Source organism: Mirounga leonina, unplaced genomic scaffold (genome assembly GCF_011800145.1).
Source record: "Mirounga leonina isolate KUSES-001 unplaced genomic scaffold, KU_Mleo_1.0 Mir_165, whole genome shotgun sequence".
Classification (NCBI taxonomy): domain Eukaryota; kingdom Metazoa; phylum Chordata; class Mammalia; order Carnivora; family Phocidae; genus Mirounga; species Mirounga leonina.
Genome location: NW_023270415.1, coordinates 5,423,103 through 5,442,279, shown reverse-complemented (window position 1 = coordinate 5,442,279; position 19,177 = coordinate 5,423,103). Strand labels below are relative to the sequence as shown.

General features: G+C 40.2%; 1 protein-coding gene across 1 annotated transcript in view; it reads left to right on the top strand.

Annotated features, from left to right (window-relative positions):
- Window positions 1-19,177, top strand: part of ST18 (ST18 C2H2C-type zinc finger transcription factor) — a 111,328-nt gene that overhangs the window by 52,866 nt on the left and 39,285 nt on the right. Inside the window, exons 7-11 of the mRNA XM_035011141.1 lie at window positions 2,904-3,038; window positions 4,753-4,843; window positions 5,893-5,997; window positions 8,411-8,604; window positions 10,792-11,003. Coding sequence (XP_034867032.1) covers window positions 2,904-3,038; window positions 4,753-4,843; window positions 5,893-5,997; window positions 8,411-8,604; window positions 10,792-11,003 — 737 coding nt within the window. The remainder of the gene's footprint in view (window positions 1-2,903; window positions 3,039-4,752; window positions 4,844-5,892; window positions 5,998-8,410; window positions 8,605-10,791; window positions 11,004-19,177) is intronic.

Genomic DNA, 19,177 nt, shown 5'->3' with positions numbered 1-19,177 from the left:
TCAAAGTCTATGCAAGAAGATCCAGACCAGACTAGTATGAAACAGGCAAAAAGAGGTAAAGCCCATAATGCACGGGAATTATAGGCTTCATCTAGAGGATACTTGCAGAGTCCAAATTAGGTATTCGCCCTCCTGTTCCTTGTCCCGGATGTGGGAGCCAATGGCTTCTTTCTCTGGTGTGCATTCCAGACTGACAATTCATGCTCTCCACAATACCATCCTAATTTCCTTATACCTCGGGTATGCGACCCTGCTGTTAAAGGAGAGAGCACTAGCATTTTAAAATATCGTTTTACCCAAGACTTCATATGAGTCAGCAATTCTAAAAAAAAAAAAAAAGTTTGACTATCTTGTTGCTACTAAGCATTTAGTGAGACTTTAGGTCAAAGCGCATGTGGAGTCACCATAGAACTTACTGTACAGCCTAAGACACTTTTCAGAGCCAAGGGGAGTGCTATGAACAACCGCAGGGTATTATCAGGTGCGAATAAGACAATCCCAGGCATACGGGCGTGTAAGGTCACCAGAGGATAAGGTCACCCTCATTATGCAGCATTCAGCAAAGAAAATTAAAGGAGAGGAAGAGCCAGGCCTGAGAGTCACCTGAGAGCTCAAGCTCTGGCTTCTTATCATGCAAACAGGTTCTGCCCCACAGAGCATTTCATGGCATCTGTCTCGCCCAGCAGAGGAAGCTTGCAGACTGTCAGAGGACCACACCTGGTCAGGTGCCAGCCCTGCCTTATCTCCCACACCCTCTCTGGCTTCCTATAGACAAATAATGTGTCAAGGAGGGGAAATGCACGGCGCCAAACCTTTCAATGTGGTTTAGAAATGTGGCCTCAACTGGACCAGGTCCAAGGGAGGAAGGGCATCAAAATCCACCTTGCTTCTCCTCGTTTCTAATTCCCTCTCGTACATGGTGTCAACCCCCCTAATGTCACTTGAATCAAACTTCAAGGATTTTCGACTCTCTGTCTACAGATATTATAGGCCTAAAACAACTTCAAATTTGGCAACATTTTTGAATTAAGTAAAATATATAGCCATAAAATCATAGAACATGTCAAAACTCTTAATATGCCTCTTTGTTTCTTGCAAAAGACAGAGAACAGTCCCAATACCATGGCATTTAAGTCCTGTCGCTCATGAAACATAAATGTCTGCTACTCAAGGCATCCTTGTCTTTGGGCTGTTCATTTCTCTCTTTCGATTTCCAGTTTTCTCTCTGCTGACCTTCCCTCCCAGGCAGTGTGTGCCTAACTTGAAGGATCCTTGGCTCCTCCTCCTGTACTGAAAGCATGCCCCCAAATAATTGCATTACATACAACCTGCTGTGCCCATCTGCCCAGGACCGTTTATCATCCAACAACTGGGGTGGTGTGGTATCATAGAAGCACTTCTGCTCATCGCAATATTCCACCCCGGAGACGGCTGTCGCATCCCGCGACATTGCTCTGCTCTCGGTTCCACACTTGGAGCAGGAGCATATGGGCCCTCCACATCCTCACACGGCAGGACTCTGCCCCCTAGTCCACCACCAGCAGCTTTCCTAAGGCAGGATCACACAGATTATTTATTTTCGCTCTCAGCATCAAATGGATTCATTATTCGTGATACTTCGTGTTCTGAGAAGCCTGCGGCCAGCCTCCAGTCCACACTGGTCCTTTCTCTGAGGCCCCCGTGCCCGTTGTGATGCTGGTTCTGGCAATGCTGAGTGACAAGCTTGCCCCAGTGATTGGTACATCATTCCAGGCACAGGTTAGGGGGGTGATCTGGCCTCCAAGGAGGCATTTCTGTTTTAAGTTTATGTACTTACTATCTGGATCACGAATATGAAAATGTCTACAGAAGGCCTCTTCTCTGTTAGCTCTAACCCCACCAATATTCATGATAATCCTCATTTATTTTACATATTTATATAGCTTTTCATCTAAGCCTCAGCAAAGTGTGCACCAGAAGATTAAAACCCCAGTTTGTCTTCCGCCCTCCCCCTCTAGGCCGATGCCCCATGGTAACCTGACAAGTGGTGTTACAAGGTGCCCCTTCTCTCCACCCCATGGCACCTCCCGCACCCCAAAGTTCTTGGCGGCACAGACCACTCAAGGCCGTCCCCACTCTGTATTCCCATATCTCCTGGAACATTTCCTTGCCGGGCCGTCTTCATATCGCCTGGGTTTTCAGTTTCTGCATTCAGAGTAAAATGAATGCTGCTTCTCCACAGGGGCTCTGTACAGATCCAAAGAGGCAAAGCATCGGAGTTTGGGGATCTGGGCCCTCTGCAGCACTGTCGATTGTGTGACCATAGCACACAATGGCATCGTTGACTCCCTTCCTAACTCTGGCCAGAGCGGGCTCTGCACACATGTGGGAGTAGCCACTTGGCCCTGGAACCTTAGGGCCATGGGAGGCCAGGGACCCGCAGGGACAAGACGAGAGCAGCCTTTCTTGGATATGGTGGCTTCTTTGTTTTATCATTTTGAATCTGGCTTTCTTGAGACCCTTTCAATAAGAGGTAGGTTTGGTTTAAATACATTCTTCTTCTTTCTCAATTTTTTTTTTTTTTTCCTTTTCGGGAGCTTGTGCATCCTCTGCCTCTGGCGTAGGGTTCATTTTTCATAATGAGACTCTAACTACAATATGTGACATGACAACTTAAAACCATCTCTGTATTTTAACACTCCCTTGCCCTGTGTCAGCCTTTGCTTAGAAAACCAAGAAAATTGAAAACATTTTTTATGCTTCCACAGGTCTTAGTTGAGGGTCTTATTCAAGGCAATGTGAGAAGAATGTTTATGCTGTAAAAAACTGAGCGAAGTGAGAATGTCACCTTGCAAGGCCACTCTAGTGAATGGGGAGGGAAAGAAGAAGAGCCAAATGAATTTCTTGATTTAATTTCTCTGTAGATTCACCGAGGCCCGAAAAGAGGGAGACCAAGTGCCCTATCCCCGGGTGCGATGGCACCGGACATGTGACAGGACTCTACCCCCACCACCGCAGCCTTTCGGGGTGCCCCCACAAAGTGCGTGTTCCCCTGGAAAGTGAGTACAACTTATCCCTAAAACCAGTGGGCTTCTTCTTATATGCGCCACAGCATCATGATCTTATCCTCTTTCTCCTCCAATGTGGAATTCGGAATGGAAATAGAAAGTTTCCTTTCTGTGTCAAGACAATTTCCATCTAGCTCGGTGTTTAAAGTCAGTGTATTAATAGAAAACTTGGGGGTACAATTAGGACAGTAGATCAAGAGACAGCCAACATTGAGAATAAAATTTGTTACAGTTCCTGAGAGAAGAGAATGTGCCACGCCAGGCAGGGCCACACAGGGGGGCACCAGGTCATCAGGGGCCAGGGCGGGGGTGGGGGGAAACATGGTTTCTGTGGGAAGGAGCAGGGTAAGCAGGCTGAGGACTGGCTAGTTTGACTTCTTTCAGTAGGCTCCAAAGCTTAGGGGTTCTCTGTTGGTGTCTGATACCTGGCAGGTGGAGAGTGTGAGCCTAATAAAGGAGGCAGCTGGGTGTGGGCTGACAATTGGTTGGTTTACCTTTGAAAGGGCGGTCTCTCCAGGGTTTGCAAGGCCCCAGATGACAAAATATCAGAGTGCAGAAAATAAAAGGCATGGTTAATACACCGTGGACTGCATAATCCTTTCTCACCCAGAGTGTGGCTGCCTTAAGCCCAGCAGCAGTCTTAGCCTCAGTGCATCATCTAAATATAAGAAGTGCATCCCAGGGGCTCCTGGGTGGCTCAGTTGGTTAAGCATCTGACTGTTGATCTCCCAGCTCAGATCTTGATCTCAAGGTTGTGAGTTCAAGCCACGAGCTGGGCTCCACACTGGGCCTGGAGTCTTCTTTAAAAAAAAAAAAAAAAAAAGTGCATCACATCACCACTGTCCTCCTTACTCCCCGTCTCCCCATTCCTTGTAGGAACTTGTGTTGCCTGCCATGTCTCCCCAGGGCATCCTACAGTAGCAGAGGGCCTTGGGCAGGAGCAAACATTGGTTTGCTTTGCCCTGCTGTGAGCTAGGAAACTGGAGGAGAAGGAAAGGGCTGCCTTCTAAGTTTTGAAGTATCGATGTGCTACATCCTCTACTATTTTAACCTACATATTGAAACACCTTTGGTTCATACAAACCATGGTGGTATGAATGCCTCAGCATCACCCTTCTTGAAAGCACAGTTTTACAGATCAGTGAGTCTAATCTGTTCAGCACTGTCCCAGTAGATTAGCAGTTCCTCAAAGTGATTACCTGGTTGTTCACTCAACCATACTCTTTCACCAATAACTGAGTGGTGGTGGGGTGGGTAGTGGGGAGCAATGGACAAGATTCAAAGTAATATCTCTTAGAAAATAAAGAAGACTATATTCAGAAGTTCACACTGTGGGTAAAAGATAAAAGGAACTACTTGACAAATAATGTTCTCCATCCATTCTTCCAAGGAAAGCACATAAATGTAAAAGGAAGGTTATGAGCCTCTCAGTTTAAGTTAAATAGAAACGGCATAGTCTTATTTAAGTCTAGTATTAACCATGACATGAAGTTTATTAGAGAAACTAAAACTTGAACAAACTTGCTGAATTTAATTTATGAAATTCTTAAGTGCTCATTAATTTCAACCCGAACATCTATGGGAGGAAGAATGGCAGATTATATAACCAAATTCTTTTGAATGCAACGTTGAGAAGTCAGTTTGTCGGTGTGTTATGTATTCATGGTATACTTATTCTTTTCTTTTTGTGATATTTTGTGCTTAGTTCTTGCCATGCATGAAAACGTTCTCAAGTGTCCCACCCCGGGATGCACAGGAAGAGGGCACGTGAACAGCAACCGCAACACCCACAGGAGGTAATTGTGATGAGATGCTACACTTTTACCTTACAAAGGGAAGTGAGAGAAACTTTCCACCGAGAAAATAAGCAATTAACAATGTGTCATCAAAATCGCTGGATCAGTATCAAATATGTTACCACTTGAAATAGATAAGAAATATTCTCAATATGTGCAGAGTAAAAAACAAACAAAAAAAAACACAATTTACTTTCCTAGAAATTTTCATTTAGCAGCCAGTTATGCAAACAAAAAATGTATTTGAAGACTAGAGTTATACATTCATATAGTTACACAAATAGAACATGTTCTTTTTTGCTCTGGAACTTTACCATAGCCGTTTTGACACTGAAAAGAGTTGCGTAGGGTTTATCTTGGATCCCATCCAATAAGCATTAACAAGGTACCAAAAGGGCTTTGGTCTACTGTGGTTCTGACTATAAGCCAGGAGGAAGGTAAACATCATTTCATCTCACTGAGATTCATTACATTGAGATTGCTACTCACTTAAAACACATATGTGCATTTATATACAAATGTATTGTGTGTATGCAAATAGGTGGAAATGCCTATTGTTTTATTTGTACTTTATACTGTGTATCTATTATGTGCTCACAAGATACTATGTGACTCATAAGCATATTGCCAGAAAACTTCATGTTCTATACTTTAAACTGATTTAAAATTAAGTCCCTAACATTTTTCTAAATATCTTAAGACAAATCATGGAATTATCATGCTAACATCTATAGCTGGGCACATTGTAGTTGGAGTGGGTGCATTTCTACTTAAAATGTTATGGAGTTTCAGAATAATTCCCTTACATAATTTTCCGATTTTAAAAATGAGTTCATTACTCATCACTTTTGAGATGGAAATGGGGGGCAAACATTGACACGGTAGTTTACAAAACCTTTTTGGGATCTATTAGCATGAGAAAGGTGCTAAATGAACTATTAATATGACTTAACATTTAATGTGTGCTAAGTATGCTGTGAGGTACATGCCAAAGCAAATTACTTTATCTTTTTAACCCAAATCGTCCCTTTTTATTTTTTTTTTAACAGTCTTTCTGGTTGTCCAATTGCTGCAGCTGAAAAATTGGCAATGTCCCAGGACAAAAATCAGCTTGAGTCTCCCAAAACCGGGCAGTGTCCTGACCAGGTTCACAGGTATGACCCTCCCTTGCATTCCTAGTAGTCTGTCTGTGCCTCAATGGGTCCGTCATCCCTCGTGTGCCAGTTCACTATGGCCCGACCTTCGTTCTCAACTACCGATTTCTATTTGAGAGACTGGTCTAGTTAATCATACTCTCACTTAAATGAACTGCTAGACCCTCCAGAAGTTTAACATGAAATTAATCTGTATGTAAAGGTAACATAATGTGGATGAATCTAAAGGAAATAAAGTATATAACATACATTAATCAAAATTCTGTGTCACTAAATACAACCCATCCCACTAGTCAGGTAAGCTCTCCCGATGATTGATTAACATTTCTGCCTGCAGATAATGCTTTCATAAGTCGCTCACACCCACCCAAAATATGTGATGTTATATATTCATTCCTCTGTTCCAGCTATACAGATAATTTAAGACAAAAATTCATTCCATGAATTGATAAGTATTAATGAAATATCTCCTGTTTGCCCCAGGTACTTCACAATCTCCAGCAGTTTGGAACACCTTACTTACACTTAAATAAAAAACCACATGTGATGACACAATGTGAAGTTATACATTTATTTTTTTTTAAGATTTTATTTATTTATTTGACAGAGAGAGACATAGCAAGAGAGGGAACACAAGCAGGGGGGAATGGGAGAGGGAGAAGCAGGCTTCCTGCAGAGCAGGGAGCCCAATGTGGGGCTCGATCCCAGGACCCTGGGATCATGACCTGAGCCGAAGGCAGATGCTTAACCACCCAGGCGCCCCTGAAGTTATACATTTATTAATAATAAATCATATAGGTAGGAAAAATGATTTCAGGATTAAAACAGATGACCAGATCTTCACTGTTACTAAAACACTGAAATGCAACATTGTTATTAGGAGTATTTTCAAGATATGGCTTCCCTTAATATTTGCTCTTATAGATTTAATTAAAAGAGTCAAAATCAGATGAGTGAACATATGTCAAGCAAAGATCATGAATTACTGAATAACTAGCAATTAAAAATCTTAACAACAGGTTTTTGGTTAATATGGCCATATCCTCTAGTTTCTCCGTAAGTTATTTATCAAATATAGAAATGGCATTTAGTTTTATTTTGTTAATTTCTTAAAAAACAAATTTGTTTTAGACTAGAATGCTCATATATTAGGGATATAAACCAAGTTACATATCTAATAATAAGATCAACTAATTATTTAATATTTTTATGTAGCAGTTAAAATGTTTTTTACATAATCCAAGAAATATCATTGAAATTTTGACATTCTGATGATTCAGGCATGTTTTGGTGGAAAACAAAAGAAAAACATATATGTTCTTTTGATACTGCTAAATCCCAAAAGGTGTATTTGTTTATGTTCATTTACCATTAGACTATGTTTGTGTTTTTCTTGGCTGGAATTGGTGCTACACAAATATGATGCCCTTGTTTAATCCAAATACACTAGTTGTAAGAGAATGTTTAACTCACAGCTTGGATTAAGGTAATTCTTTTGAAAAAATGTGATAGCTATTACAATACAGAATTTTGATTCATATTGAAATAACAATTTAACAGATAAAATATTGAAGTATTTTTTTTAATATTTCATTTATTTGACAGAGAGAGAGATAGCGAGAGCAGGAACACAAGCAGGGGGAGTGGGAGAGGGAGAAGCAGGCTTCCTGCAGAGCAGGGAGCCCGATGTGGGGGCTCTATCCCGGGACTCCGGGATCATGACCTGAGCCGAAGGCAGACGCTTAACGACCGAGCCACCCAGGCGCCCCTAAAATATTGAAGTATTATTTACATCAACAAAAACACTCAGACAAAATTAGAAAAAAGGTGAAAAGCCTAAGAAATTCACAATTCAGAAGTCAAGTTTCTGGTGCCTGCGCTGCTCCTGTTAGGTGTCAGGCTCCTGTCAGCTCTGCTGAAGGAGAGTGAGGCTCAGCATTGCTTCTTCTGAACTGACTACAGTGCCATTTCCCCACCAGTTACAAACGTGACTGACTTTTCACCACCAGTCAGATTAACAGTCCTAATAAGCAGAATGTGCACACCTTGTCAGTGCCCTAATGACAGTTACATGGCACTTTTCTCTGTGGAGCTCAAAGTGCTAACAGACATTAAATACTTGCTGCTCATTGCATCTGCATAAGACAAATGCAAAATTGCACATTCCTCTTTTACCCATGGGACACTCGGACCCACGACATGCAGCCTCGCCATAGCCATCCAGAGCCCTTGGTGCCTCCCATCTTTTAATCCCAGCACAGAGCACTCTATTTTTATCATACTGTGACCACAGGTCTTTTCCATAGTACACTATCTCTGTGGGTACCGACAGGCATGACACATCGGATCTGCTTTAAATTCTGATGCTAATATGCTCACCATAGTTCTTTTGAACTCTCCCCTGTTTCTTCAGGACAAGCTTGGTGAAACAAATTGAATTCAATTTCCGATCACAAGCCATCACCTCTCCCAGAGCCACGGTGTCAAAAGAACAAGAGAAGTTTGGAAAAGTACCATTCGATTATGCCAGTTTCGATGCCCAGGTTTTTGGTAAACGCCCCCTCATACAAACAAGTCAAGGACGAAAAACACCACCATTTCCTGAATGTAAGCCTCAAATTCTAATCCTTATTCCCAAAAATGCATCTTTTGTATGTGTTTTTGGGGCTGGGGGTGTGCTCAAATACAGAATACATTATTTACTGTGGGGAGAAGAGAAAATATATTGTACAGTGAAGTAAAATAAGGAAAACAATGATAAGTTGATCAGTATTACTGATTTTACATGAAGTTACACTAAATATGGTGAATAGTTAATGGGTTATTCTCCAAATATCATGCCATTGTTGGATTGAAATACTGTAATTCTAAAGAAATATTTAATTCACATTTAGCTAGGATTGGGATTAATGAAAACTGTAATAGTCATCACAATCCAGTAATTTTGATTCATGTTGAAATTATGGAAATTTAACAGGTAAAATATTGAAATACTACTTAAAGTAGTATTTAAATCAGCAAAAGCATTTAGACAGAGAGAGAAAAAGTGAAAAGTCTCAGAAAAAACTCACAGTTTAGAAATCAAGATTTTACAATAGGTGCAATATGTGTGACTCTGGAGATGTTTATCCACATATTGAAGAATTAATATAGAATCATTTAAAATGTGTTAATACTGTACTGGTAACACATCCATATAGAAGATCATAACTCAAAGATGCTATAATATACACAACTTGGTGTTTTTACTAACACATTTCTTCAAGTATTTTAGAGTCCTTGAATAGTCTAATGAAAAGGTAAGAAAGTGAACATTGGGATAAACCCAGGCATGAATCTTGCATTATGGTATGATAAGGAAAGAAGTGAAATAATTCCCCAATTTGGGTCCTCCATAGACCATGGATTCTTCACAACATGCAAATCCATGGAATCCCTTTGATCTCATGCCTCCGGACCTAGACTGAGTGCTCTTAGAAACACATAATATGGGCTTCATTCTGTGATGTTGGTCACTTCTTTCAAAGAACTAGAATGTTATATAAAACCTAGCAGTGATAAGCATACTTGAAAGGAGTTGGCCCATTAACAACATGTACATTATACTCCAAAAGATATTTTATCTATTCTTTCTAAAAATAAGGCTCAGCCTACATAACATCGACAACCTGTTAGATTCGGGAAAAAAATTATATACACACACATGCACGATGTTTTCTATTATATATATACGTAAAATATACACATATACATACACATATACATATATGTTTAATTCAAGCGAAGTTAGTTAAGAGCATTCTGTATACTCATATAATACCGATATTGTTTAAAAATGCAAACGTTCAGTGACATTTTTACATTTTTATAATTGTAGGAATAACATTTGGTAATGTTTTAAATGTTTTAAATTACTTCATGAAAAACAATGATCAAATAAAGAATATTTGCAGCAAAATAAATAACTAAATGCTTTTATATTATCCCACTTAAATCTTGGGTGTTTCTCCCGTAACCTTGAGCGATGTTTACAAACACCCAGAGTGAAGAGAAATATGGTTAATTCTCTCTCTCAGTAATACCTTGATGCCACAACAGAAACATAAAACAGAAACTCAGCCTTGATAACTAAATTGCCTTTCTGCTCACCCTGAGAACATTTTCTCTGTCCTTTACTTATCATGCTCTACCTAAATATGCAAAATGCTAGCTCATTAAAAGACTCTGCCATTTATTTAGTTTCATCTAGTTGGACATTAAGAACAACTTCTACTGGTTTAAGCACAAAACAAGCCTGCATATCAAATAATAAAAATGCAATTCTATGTCTAAATATAAATTGTTACTGTGAAAACAAATGTCAAAAGGGTGCATTTTTTTTTCCTCTACTGGGATAACTGGTCTTCACACATACACAGTTAATAGATGTACAAGCCTTAAGCTTCTGTAGTCCCTGAGGGATTTTGCCAGTGTCATTTTAATCCATAATTTTTGCCACAAATGCTGCCAGTGCACCTGCCCCATAACATGAGTTATAGGGTTTTTACCGTAAGAAGTGAAATACAAAAAATATTAAGAGAACAGACATTCTTCCCCAGCCATCACATCATCTGATCTGTGAACTTCTGTGAAAACCAATCTGAATAACCTTCATTGAGCATACCAATAGATAATGGATCCTGTTTTAATTTATTCTTAACATATTTTAATGTAAGAAGTTATATCTCTAAAACAAATCTATTTAATGACTAAAACACGTACATGCAATTTGCTAATCAAATCTCTCTTCAACAGCAAAGCATTTTTCAAATCCAGGGAAATTTCCTAATCGACTGCCTAGTGCAGGCGCCCACACACAGAGCCCTTGCCGTGCCAACTCTTATAGCTACGGTCAATGTAGTGAAGACACCCACATAGCAGCAGCTGCTGCCATCCTGAACCTTTCCACCCGCTGCAGGGAAGCTGCAGATATCCTCTCCAACAAACCACAGAGTCTGCATGCCAAGGTAGGCCAGTCCAAGAGCCCGGAGGGTGGGCCAGTGACTGAACCGTGAGAATAAACTGCCTTTCATGTTCCTAACCACATTCACTACCTTGCCGCTCCCCATCCCTAAAGCACATCCCCTCCTCGTCTTAGGGAGAGACTCAGAGGATCACGGACAGGGATGAGTTTCATGGCTTCAAGGAGGAGTGAAGGAATGTTGTTCTTGAAGGCGGCATACCAAAGGCTGGGGAGAAGTGAGTGATGGAGCCTGGTTGGGGAGATTTATAGACATCAAACCCACCTTTGTGTCGGGGACTTTGGCACACAAGAAAGAGGCTTGCCATTAAAAATCAATCTGAACAATGGAAGCTTTTTGCTGTCTGCAAATCAAAGATGGTAGGAAATGTCTGACTACACAGTGACTTGTAAAACAGTTGCAAAATTGACTCAGGACATTTTATTATTGCACACATTACTCTTGTATAAGGCAAGATAGTCTCAGATGCCGTGGTATTCTCAAAGGACGCTGAGTAAAACCTGGATACATTAAGTTAACAAGAGATGGTTCAGGGAGACTTTTGAGAACTCAGGGCATTCAAATCCAAAATCAAATTCTGTGAAGTTTATGAAGATGTCACATTTCTAAGGCCCCTGAAATGAATCACGTTTCTCTGATAAACCTCTCCTCCCTGACTGACAACGAGAAGGAGACATCTGTGTTTCTGACACCTTGACGACAACAACAACAAAAAGATCCTCCATGTCTCCCCTTTTGAGGAGGAGGGGTTTTTCAGGCTACAGAGTAGCAGCGATCCTCAGATCCAAAGAGGGAAGGTTAGAGCTGCTCCCACAGTCCTCCAGAGCCTGTAACTCCCATCTACACAAAGGGCTCAGTGAAAAGACATTCTTTTGCTACCTAGATGGCTGAAGCCAGCTGAAGCCAGCTGAAATAAAGTGCCCAGGCTTATCTGGAGAAGAGATTTTCCCCTTGCTGTAAGTGGGAGATCTCCTGGGTTAAACCCTAACCCTGAAACTCAGGCGATTAGAGTAGATAGCTCTCTTTTTCCTGCAAGCGCAGCCCCATCCCTGGTGTGGTCAGCTGCTCACCTGTGCTGTGCCAGGCCTTCAGGAGAGCAGGGAACGCGGTGCCATGGAGCATTTGACAGAAGAATCAGAATTAGCTTCTGGACAAATCTGAGCCAAGTAAACCCCAGGAAGAGTTGGTGGCCAAAAACCTCTCAAAAACAATTTTTAAACAAATGAGGTTCTTAAACAAAGAAAAACGCACCCTCTGAAAATTATAAAGAAAATTCCAAGCTCTCCAAATTCAAAGGAATTTAGGTCAGAAATTATTTACATCAGCAGATGATTTAGGGTGCTTTAGAGTGTTACTTTAGTTTGTTTTTATTCATTTTGTTAAAACCTGAATACATTTCTCCTTTTTAAAGGGACATTCTAATAGGCAGCTAGTTGGAGTAACACTAAAATATCTTCCTTCTTAGGCTTTATATTATTTGTTTGTTAAAGCTGTCCTTTGAGAATAAAAGGACCACTATTATAATGATTAACGCCGCTTAAATTATTTGAGCAAATGATTGTGGAATGCGTGCTTTCCATCTGCACAGGTAGATTTATTTTGTTTTGTTTTTCGGAATTCTGCCCTTAACCTTTATATTCTCCATGTTCTAGTAGTTGCTGGAGCCAAACAATGAATCAAACAAGGATGACCAAAAACTGAGGATATTTTCCCTTATCAATATATGTTTTGTTCATTTCTTGAATACCTTCCGGTCACAAACATGACTGTTAAGTTGGCACATTCCAAAATTCCTAATAATTGACTTCTGCGTCTATTCTCACACTCCTATTGGGAGCATGCCGTGTGCCAGAGTTGCTCTATGGAGCGGATACTCCCGCCCAGGGTGACAGGAACTGCCCTGTGGGTCTCAGCCTCCATACAGCCAACCAAGTCTTAACTGCAGAAGCCAAACCGTGGACATGATGAGGAGGATGGAAGAGACAGAGAGAGTACCAATCGACTCTTAGAAGGAGTTTGTTACATTAGCAGTTTAAAAAGCCATTTTCCTACCAAAATGATCTCATTTGACATAGTGGTGCTTAAAATAGGATAAATATGGCACCCTACAGTGTCGCTTTGTGCAGAATCTTTCTTCCAGGCGCATATTCTCACACAACTGTAGCAATTTGCAGAATTCTGTTCTAGTTGGATCCTATGTTCTAAACATAAAAGAGAACCTCATAAATTCCTAAAACCACAAAAAATAATCATTGTAGCAAAAAGTGAGAAAAAGCCAAAGTAATTAACCCTGAAAAATGGCCTCCGATCAAACAGTGGCCAATGTAGGCCATTTCTATTCAGTGTTTCACTTTACTTTGTGCCCTTCACTTAATATAGGATTAGCTATATATAAACGATCTTCCCCTGTTGAATACGAGCCTGATTCTCTATCCACTATGACTTGATTTTTCCTCCATGGTGGTTAGTATGTTTATTTCTGCTAGCCAAAATCCATAGTTTTCTTGAGCTTCTTATTTAGAAAGAAGGATATAGAGATGTACAGATTTTCCCTACTCTTGACTTCTGTAGCTGAGCATAGAAGCATTTTTTGATGTATAGAGAGGTATTCTGGCAGATGGACTCTTAGCTGTACCCACCAAATGGTCTATGAGGTTTGGACTGCCCTGCCACAGACCCTGCCTTCAAGGAGCTTATGGGCGAAGCAGAAAAAAAGAAATGGTTGTTCCAGGTAGAGAGCTACATTTTCAGAGGTGACATTTCTAATGTCCAGGGGAGGCATGGGTGGCTTTGATCAGAATCTGGGTGAGGGCAGATTTCTCATTTTCCTTCTGCCTCCACGCAGTCCTTTCTGTGATGGAATGAGCTTCTCTGACATTGTTTAAAGAGTCCAGTAGGAGAACAAATTACAGGTCAGGCTGTCACATGTGGGCACAACCTTTTTAAAATCAAACCAAAGGACATTAACCTTGAAATTGCCTCCATACCCACTTGTTGGGGCTAAAACAGATCTTTCTCGTGCTACCTGCAAGCTCACAACTGACTCCGAGTTTAGTGGGAAATCTAAATTCATGATTTACAAAATCCCTATTCTTATGGAAAATAATAGGAGCAGAGGCTGTCTTCAGAGAGGCAAGAGAACTCTGAGTTCCTACACAGTCTAAAAACAATGTAGGACAATAGAGATATTCCACAGTGTTCTTCTCCTTCTGAAGTTTCCCAGCCCCACCTGACTGTCTACCCAACACTAAAGCACTTCCTTCATGGACTCTTTCCCAACATCGTGTTGAGAAAATCAGTGCTAACATTGCCCACCACTACTCAGTCAAGTCTATTATATCCTGAAAGTAGATGTGAAAAAGAATTATTCGTTTGTTAAAATATTATATGTTAAAAAAAAAAAAAAAGAAGATAGCAGGAAGGGAAAAATGAAGGGGGGGAAATCGGAGAGGAGACGAACCATGAGAGACTATGGACCCTGAGAAACAAACTGAGGGTTCTAGAAGGGAGGGGCGTGGGGGGATGGGTATTAAAGGGCACGTACTGAATGGAGCACTGGGTGTTATGCACAAACAATGAATCATGGAACACTACATCAAAAACTAATGATGTAATGTATGGGGATTAATATAACATGATAAAAAAAAGTAATGATATAGTGAATGTTGACTAACATAATAAAATAAAATTAAAAAAAAATACAATCCAGCATGTACACAGCACATCTACACCACCAAAATTACCTGTATGTTGCTTTAAGTATCTCTGAGGAGTCAAGTCAGAAGAAAAAATTAGTAATATCAATATTAGTGGATATCACAATGGTTAAGGGTAATTTGTCTGAAGTATGAGCCTCCCTTGAAACTAGTACTTTCATTGGTTCTAAGATTGGAATAATGTCCTTTGTTTTAATTTGGAACTAATATGAGTTTGTAAAACGTTCATGGGCCACAACCTCAAACACCCCCCCCTTCGGTCTGGCCACCGTTGCTGCTGTTATGAGCGCAGCATTCAGTAGAAACAGGTGGCAGGCATAGAGTGAGCACCCTGGGTTTGCTGAGTTTGCTGAGGCTGTCCTCCGGCCCCCGAGAGCACATGCCAGCACGTGTCGGAGACACTCCCCGTTTCCTTCCTTCCTCCCACCCTCAGCAGCAGAGGTAGGAACATGCACATGGTCTATCTTTATCCTGATCGCTTCTGCTTGCCAAGCATTCTGTTGTTTGTTTTGGTGTTTTCCCCACCTGTTTAGACAAAGTGGCATATGCACAGTGTGCCTTAAAAGAAAACAAAAAACTGACACTTGCTTGGAATGTTTAAAGTTCAAAGTCTGTTTTGTGCTTGAATAAGGCCTAGAAACAACATGAGAACACGTCACCATCCTCGCTGCCTGATATCAGAAATAGCCTGATGGCTCTTGGGAGGGTTAGAATCCAAAAGCAGCCCTTTTTCAGTAACTTTAATGTCATGTCAGATTCTACCATATATTTTGAGTGAAATGTTATGAGAGACTTGGGTCGGAGATCACAAACCAACTTATCTGTGTGTACATATTTAATAATTCTCTCTTTACCTCTGCATACGGTAGCATAGGGATGTGTCTTTTGGCATTTGGAAACCCAATCAAATTATTATTATTATTATTATTATTATTATTATTATTATTATAAGTTGTCATTTATTGAACACCTACTATGTGCCAGGCACTGTAAATAAGCACTTTGCTTATATTAATTCTTTTTAATCCTTCCAGAAACTCTGTAAAGAAGGTATCATCCCATTTAGCAGATGAAGAAATAGTAGTATGGGGACATTAAATAATTTTCTCCAACTGGCACAGCTATAACTGTTGGAACTAAAATTTTAACTCATACCTGTCCAACTTCTTATGTTCTTAAAGATCTTACCATCATGTCTTATATAGACTGCTGGCCAACTTAAGAATTTTCACTGACTTTGGTTCCAAGTCTCAAAGATTTTTGGAAAATGGTTATAAATTTAATTTTAATTTCATACCTTATGTCAGACACTGATTTCTCCCCTGAATTCCATCATTCTATTTATGTTGAGTAAATTTCACAAGTTTACACTCTGAACTTAACTGTGTTAATACTCAATTACTATTTGGTAAGAATAAGATACTTTAATTTCGTTTTTTATTGTTAATACCCTGCCTACTTTGAAAACATATTTCAGATAGCTTTCAATACAGAGAAGATACTCCCCAAACAAAGGACCCTGAAGCAAAAGTGAAAGAACATAAGCCAGAGGATGAAAACCAGAAGCTAATTACAGCAGAAACCTAAGCTGAGGGACACTTAATTTTTGCACTTCCTAGTATCCAAGTCAAAAAGGAAAAGATGGCGGGTGACCCCTCTTGTGTTAATAGAAAACCTGACAAATACAGAAAACAGTGGTGTCTTGTTATATCTGTGTTTTGAAAGTTAACACTTTTCACAGTAGAACTTTAAGGCAAAGTTATCTTTCTCTCATTACCATCTTTGAATGTGTAATTTTTAATTGTTAGAACATAATCATGCTGTCATTTGCCTGGAAACTATTGGAGACTGGCCTTAAGACTATCTTTTAAATACAAGTAGAGTAATTTCTGTGTTTCCCTTTTGTTCTTCAGGAAACAAATTTCTACCCTTTTCCCCTGGTTGTAGGTATAATAGGAATGCCAGGTTGTTTCCTGCTTTCCGTAATAGACGTCTTTTCCTTGTTGTAACATAATCCTCGTAATTATCATTTTACTGGTTGCATAATGTGCCATTAAATAGATGTAGCATAATTTCATTAATCATTTCTCTGTTGAGGGGCATCTGAATCACTTCTCATTTTATGGTCCACATAAGGATTATATAACAAATAATTATTTCAGCTTTCAGTTGAATAATAATTCATATTTATTAAATTACCTTTCACTAACAATCTCCTCTACGTATAACATAAGCTCCTTGAGGGCAGGAACAATATATTTTTCAATTTTCTTTCCCCCAAAATATGGAAGCTTGAAAACGTTAAGTGCTTTCTCAATAATTTAATTAATAAATACATCATACATGGCATCGGTACCTCGAAATTGGCTGAAAGTGATGGTCCTTGATGTTGGTCCTAACTTGGAAAGTACATGAATAGTATTAGACCTACGTCTACCCTCAAAAAAAACCCCTTTAAATTTAAATTTAAATGGCTAAAATAAGGATCCAGAACAGCGAATGGCGCTTTTAGAAATCAGAATGCTAGAAGTCAGCAGTGGGGGTCCATGTCAGCTGAATGTTATGCCCTCTTGCTCCTGTGGCCTCTCCCACCACCCCCTCCTTTGTGTGCTGCCATTTGGAATTTCAAGCACAGACAGAAGTGATGCCTATTGATACGGCTCTGAATAAAAAATCCATGCAGTAAACGTGTGATCCACCCATCTATGGGCAGAAAGGGACCCTTCTCTGGTACTGTGTGTAATTGTTGAATGCATCTGTGCGCTCACTTAAAGCCCATCTGTACCCTGCTGCCCAAACGTGCTTTCTCCCTGTCAAGTCAGGTGCTCAGAGCAGCCGGCTGGGGCGCAGGATATACAAGAGTGCCTCTTTTAAACATTAGGAGTGATTTTTTTTCCCCCAATCAGCTCGTGCTTACTCAAGATGTAAAACATAACAACTCCGAGAATCTCTAATTTTTTTGTTTACTATTTGGAATTTTTTTCTGCAAAAACTAAAATATATATTGGTGTTGTCTTGGAATAGTTGATATTTTTTCAGGGAGATCGGATCTGCACTATTTATGGGTTTTGCACTATAAAACTCTGCAGCCCAGTCACATGGCTTCTTTTTCCTAAGCCATCTGTCACAGAGGTCTGGAATTTTATGTGAATGTTGGTTGTGCAGTCTTAACCCAAGTTTTTTTTTTAATTTTTTTTAATGAAAAATGTCAGCAACTACAATATTTAGCATTTTACTTTACATTGGCCATTAAACTTGATTACTATAGCTCTGTTTCATTGCTATAGTTACATATCAGCTATGAAGCCAAGAATTATTTTGATGTGCTCACAGCAGAATACATTGTTGTACCACGGAGAGAGCACATGGCACTGATATGGTTAATATCTTGGAGTTTTGTAACTAAGGTTTATTAATGCTGGTATAAAAACGTATTTGATATTATACAGATGGCATAAGATGTTGTGGTTACTAAGTTATTATCCCGGATAAGCTGTACTGTCAAATTCAGGGCTTAAAACTATCCCAGGAGATTAAACTATTTACTAAAAAGGACAGAAAGATATAGCCAAAGCATCTTAGTGCAAACATACTAGAAGTATATTTACCTCCCACAAATATAACAAAGCATATCTACCTCAGAGGCTGGGAGATTGAAAATAGGAACTATGCAGGTGAAACAAGCAAACAGAAGAGGTGCCTCATTTTCCAAATCAGGTGCAAGCAGTGAGCCTTTGGAGCACAACTACGCTGGCCCACACCTCAGCGGCAACTGTTGGGGAGGGGGAAAGGCAGAGTGTAAATGGGGAGTTAAAATAAATCCCTCCGGGGAAGTAACTGGCTACCATATGGGTTAGGGATCTTGCTAACGTACTCAAAGAGACTCCGGCTTTGCCAGCCAAAAGGGAAAAGAGCTGAGACGTTGTCCAAGATTTAATTGTGAATTGATGGATGATAGTGAAAATACGGAGAGGTATTTATCTGACCCACTTAGGAGAAAGACAAGCGAGTCTTCCCGCATTCGGAGTCCTACTGCATGGCAGTGTTCACAATTGGCGACAGCACAGGGACCATCCTTAGGCATGCATCCTTCGGAAGATCCAGAGCACGCGGGCAGTTGTTGGGACTTGTACCTTAAACTACAGCAACAACAACAACAACAACAAAAAGATAGCCAGCTGTATCCCAAGGAGAAACGCCGTGAGGTATAGTGAGTTTTAAGTCTCATACTAAGCGTCTGGAAAAGAATCCAGCTTTATTCTCAAGTTTCCCTCTACAACTTACCTCCAAGCAGACCTGATGGCCGCAGATACCTGAAGGCTTCCGGAATCAACAACAGTTTGCCCTGTCTGCCTCCGGCCCCCGCCCCCACCCCTCACGTTAACAAAGCTTTTCTGGTTCAAGTAACCCAGGGGAAAAGGTCACGTTCGTATTAATCTAGTA